At 37.9% G+C, this 4,976-nt stretch overlaps 1 protein-coding gene across 1 annotated transcript; it reads right to left on the reverse strand.

Moving 5' to 3' along the window:
- Positions 1 to 1,538: 1,538 nt before the first annotated feature.
- On the reverse strand, positions 1,539 to 4,578 carry LOC146736160 (uncharacterized). The gene has a single exon (XM_085505716.1). It carries the CDS (start codon positions 4,529 to 4,531, stop codon positions 2,975 to 2,977), a length of 1,557 nt encoding a protein of 518 aa, XP_085361842.1. The 5' UTR covers positions 4,532 to 4,578; the 3' UTR covers positions 1,539 to 2,974.
- Between the last annotated feature and the right edge of the window lie 398 nt (positions 4,579 to 4,976).

The following is a 4,976-nucleotide window of genomic DNA, read 5'->3' on the forward strand; positions in this document are numbered from 1 at the left end:
TGATAAGCAACGTAATATTAGGCAAGAAAATTAATGTTCCGCACATCACACTCGCCCCAAAACATAGAGGGCGACACACACCTTTCTTAGAAAATAACAGTTCCATAGTATTATATAGTAAATGTGTGATCGATGCGAGACTGGTGTCAACTCGCCACTGAATTGGTGGGTAGGTACCGGTTGTGTAGTGAAAATAAATTCATATGTGGAAGTACAATACGTTGCAATCAATAATGTGTCGACTAACTAAAACTTGTAGGCATTCAATTTAAAGGGCGGTTGTCGTCGCGCCATGCATGCACGAGATATATGGGTCTCATATAAACAATGATGGCGACTTTGACTGTTGTGCAGATCAACGAGTACACACTGGGACGTTTCCATGCTTTAAATTAGGTATTTTTTCAGGTAATTGGAAGGTATCAAAGGAGTCGCGGTAATTAGTGCAAATCGCGGCGCCCACATCAAACCTCATACTCGTGATTTCCATTAGAAGAGCGCATTGGATTGTGGGAAAATCAATGTTTATCAACACAAATGTCGCACATGCGCAGCGCGACGACTGCCGCCCTTTAAATAGATTCGTCTGTCTCTAATTAACGAGCATGTCAATTTTCTATTAGGTTGATATACAGATTTGTCGACCCGAACAGAGCATTGTTGACCGAAGTGAATCTCTTCAAAAATGACTATCACAATTAAGATTGTTGTATGTATCAACTAGCTACAGGCGACAGTTTGACATTGCGGAAGCCGCGACGTTTACACATTGACGCGCGCACAGACAATCAAAGAAAGCTTAGAAATAACTCCCGTGTGCTGAAGGTACTTGAGGCATGGCTTATCCCTAGTCATCTGCATGTGTATATACCAGGTTTTATTGAAGTCTGTTTTATAGTTCTTGAGAAAAAGTCGAAATGTTTAAAATTGGATAATTAATATGCATATTGGGCAATTCTTATGCACAGGATTTCAATCAAAACTAATCAGTACTGCGCATTATCCCAGAGTATCTATGTACCAAATTTTCATTGAAATCTGTTTCATTGTACATGAGAAGCAAATGAAAATACTTAAAATTAGCTAATTAATATTTAAGTTAGGTTATTGATATGCATGAAATTTCAACCAAAACTAATCAGGTCTGTGCATTATCCAGGAGAAACTCTATGTTTCATTGAAATTTGTTGGATAGTGCATTAGAAACAAGTGAAAATGCATAAATGTGGTATTAGTATGCAAACTACGTAATTATAATGCACAGATTTTAACGAAACACTGATCAGGTCTTCGCATTATCCCAGACCATATATGTACCACGTTTTATTGAAATCTGTTTAATAGTACATGAGAAGCAAGTGAAAATGCTTAAAATTTGCTAATTAATATGCAAATTGGGTAATTAATATTAAAATCTGTTATTCAAATATCAGTGGAACAGACACACACACACAGCACACTAACCACAAAGACTCCCATTGCGTGGACACTTTTCTGGGGGCCACTCGGACCTATATAAAACGCAATATAACAGCGCATTTCCGGTTACATAAACGATTTAATGAAATCAACATGTATGTACGATACACGAAAAAGTAATTAAAATTAGCACTAAACCTCGGTACGACGTCAACACATTTTGGAATACCGTGCGAAATGTAAGTTATCAGCACTGGCTAATTACTTTGTGCGGCGATTACAGTCGACCGACCGATATCATTTTGTTGTTCGATCATTATTTTCCGTTTACAAGTATTGACATGGAACATAACTCATCCCAAGTAATGCAAATTGAAATAATGTTACAGTTCTTCGATCTGTTTACAAATGGAAGGCGATTCTCCGAGAAAACACCGACAATCCTCAACGATGAATCGGAGATTATAACGTCTGCGTAATATACAAATATATCGACCACAAAATGCGCGAATCTGATTGGATGACAGGGCTATGAGGTATAATAATATCATATCATATCATATCATAATGTATATCTTCTATATGTATTCAAACATACTTAGTTTCCGTATAATTAGTAGTTTTCTTCGTCTTGCGTTAAAATACTGTGTATAATGTCATTATGTATAATACATTGCGTGTAAATAACATCCTTCGTGGGAGTATTCTGTGAATACGAGTTCAGCTGATAAGAACACGTCGTCAATCCGCCAATTCTCGTGTTATACTAGTCTCCTGGCGTATTTCATTTTACAGAATATGATAAAATGCGGTGATATATCGTAAAACTATTGTTGCAGATCATTACAGTAACAACAGTATGTAGTCCCGTCTTGAATTAACATATGAAATTATGTTTTAGTCCTAAAATGAATACTCGATTTCATTTTGAATATGATTTGCATTTAAGTACATTTACGATTAAAATTTTGTTGTATTTTGAATTCACATTAGCAAGTTGAATTCCCAGCTATTTGCAAATTGAATAGCATTTCGTTGTAATGCTGGCCACGTCAGTCGTTATGCAACGGAAGCATACTAGTGATCAAAGATTTACTGGCGCCCAGGGTAAGCGAGAAGGCTCGATATGAAAATATAAATTTAGGTACTAATTGAATACATACTGGAAATTGAAAATTCAAAATATAAGTCAGTTTGTAAATAATATTTAAAAGCAACGTAAAATGAAATTAAATTCCGTACTAAACATCTAAAATTAGAAAGATTGCAAATTAGAAATGATACTAGATTTTGGCCGGTCTTGGAAATGGTATGCCAACTTAAAGCGGGGGAGTCGTCACCTGCCCATCGTCTGATGGCCATAGCGTGTCATTGTTTACAAACAAACGTCTACCCATGAGCCTTTGCGTTTTTAGCGTGCGTTGTTATCGTCGATTTATTTAGTATGCAATGTTGTCCTCTCTTAGAAAGCTCTGTATCATGTATACCAACTAGATATCATCGGAAATATCATTGGCCAATCTGAGTGTAAAATCCGAGAGCCTGGTAATTCCAGTTAACAGCGTTTCAGTTCAGCGTACGATACTTTATCGTCATTTTGAAGTGGCAGCGATGTCGACTGATCGTCAAGCTCAAGTTCGGCATACACTAAACCATCGTCATTGTTAGATTCCGTATTTTGAGAATCTGGGTCATTGAGGCGATTTGGTAATTGGGGTAAATTTTCGTAGCGGGCGCTGTTCAAGTCCGAGTTACTGGCTGTTCTTGCCTGGCGTTCCCCGACCGTGGCATACGTGACGGTGTTAGGTTCAGTGCTTTCATTTAAAGACAGCCGTTCATCATCTACTTCAACGTTGTTTACGCCCCGTTCCCTTTCCAATAATATGTGGTCGTTTTCAGCCCGATCCGTTGTTTCGTTCATATATGAAAATGTCCGCCGTTGACCATGTTTCTTTTCTTTGCAAAAGTGTGACTTTTTCCGCCAAATGACAACGACAGAAATGACGGTAATAACAACAGCCACAAGTGATGTTATACAGTAAATAACGATGTAAACGGAACCTGAGGATGATGTGACTATTTCCTCGTGTTTGGATACGAGTTTGGTCGTGGGGTTTGACGTTGCTATGGAAATGAAATACCTGGAGGTCGTAACTTGAATTACAGTGATCGGACCAATCATACATACTTGTTCTTCAATTGCGGGATGTTTCATGACACATATTATAACATCACCGTTGTTCTCAGAAGTTAGTTTCCACTCTCGTCGAATGTATGACGCATTGTGGGATGTGGGAGTTACTGACATTGGCGCGTTTCCTTTATTACGCCAAGACAATCTCGTTTCCGCATCTCCCGTATTTCGACACTCCGTGATAAGATACTCGCCTTCCATATAGTAATTTGACATAGGATTCTGTGAGCAACTTGGTTTGGAAAGGATTTTCAAATTCGTTTTTCCGGAGACCGTAATTAATGCACCGCCACTTTGATAAACGCATGCACACTGGTATTGTCCGCTATATTCCACTGTTGATGTGTTTATGATTAGATCGAATACACCATTGCCATTCCCTTCAATTGAATACCGCGGTCCTTTAAATATATCGTAGTTTTTTGCGATTTTGATCTTGTCACGGTTCCAGTAAATGTCGAATTTATTTGCGTCAAAGTTAGCGAGCGTATACGTTAAAACTACAGTTTCGCCTTCCACGGTTATGACGTCAGAAGGAATCTTCCGGAAATAAGGTTTCAAGATTACATTCACATTTCCTGTCCGTGATGTAGCAACATATTCACCATTTATGTATACCAAGCAACTATAGTTACCCGAATCAGATAGTTCAAGGTCAGTAATTTGAAGATCGTATCGTAAAATACCATTCAATTCATATCTCAAGTTGTCGAAGCTGATCTGACGAGTATTGTTGTACCAGTACACCTGTACATTGGTTAGACGGGAACTAAGCGTGCACGGAATTGTTAATGAGTCTCCTTCAAACAGTGTCACGTCGTGTGGTTCATATAGAAATGTTAGCCCGTAAGTAGCCACGAAGGTTGTAAAAATTGTGACTGAATATAACACAAGAGTTTGAACACCGACTAGTTTCATGGCTGGACGAGGCAATCTGCGAATGAACTGACCAAGTAAACGAAAGCGAAGACGCACTTCCGGAGTGGTTACAAAATACTTGGCTATACTTAGAAACCCGTCAGTGACATGCTTGACCCGATGTTTGACCTATAACCCCGCGATTAACAATAAGAGCTATTATAGTATCAATATGATATAGAGTGAATTGTTTGTCACAATTCTGGAAAATATGAACTATGTTCTTTTCGTATTGTACTTTGATTGGTTTGAACTCAGACTACTGTAGAAGTCTGAAGTTTGAATACACTAGATACATTATTTATATGTTATATCAGGTCACCTGATATATACTTATATATACAACTATTATATAAACATAAACATAATGTTGCGCGACCAGGTATATACTGTAGAAGACTTTATTTTAGCTGGAATTAATTTTCACTGAAAAGGCTTTTTGGGT

This window comes from Saccoglossus kowalevskii, chromosome 11, assembly GCF_978046115.1.
Source record: "Saccoglossus kowalevskii chromosome 11, keSacKowa6.1, whole genome shotgun sequence".
NCBI classification, from domain to species: domain Eukaryota; kingdom Metazoa; phylum Hemichordata; class Enteropneusta; family Harrimaniidae; genus Saccoglossus; species Saccoglossus kowalevskii.

Coding starts and splice junctions, on each gene's coding strand:
- LOC146736160 (XM_085505716.1), bottom strand. CDS start 4,531: ATGAAACTAGTCGGTGTTCAAACTCTTGTGTTATATTCAGTCACAATT.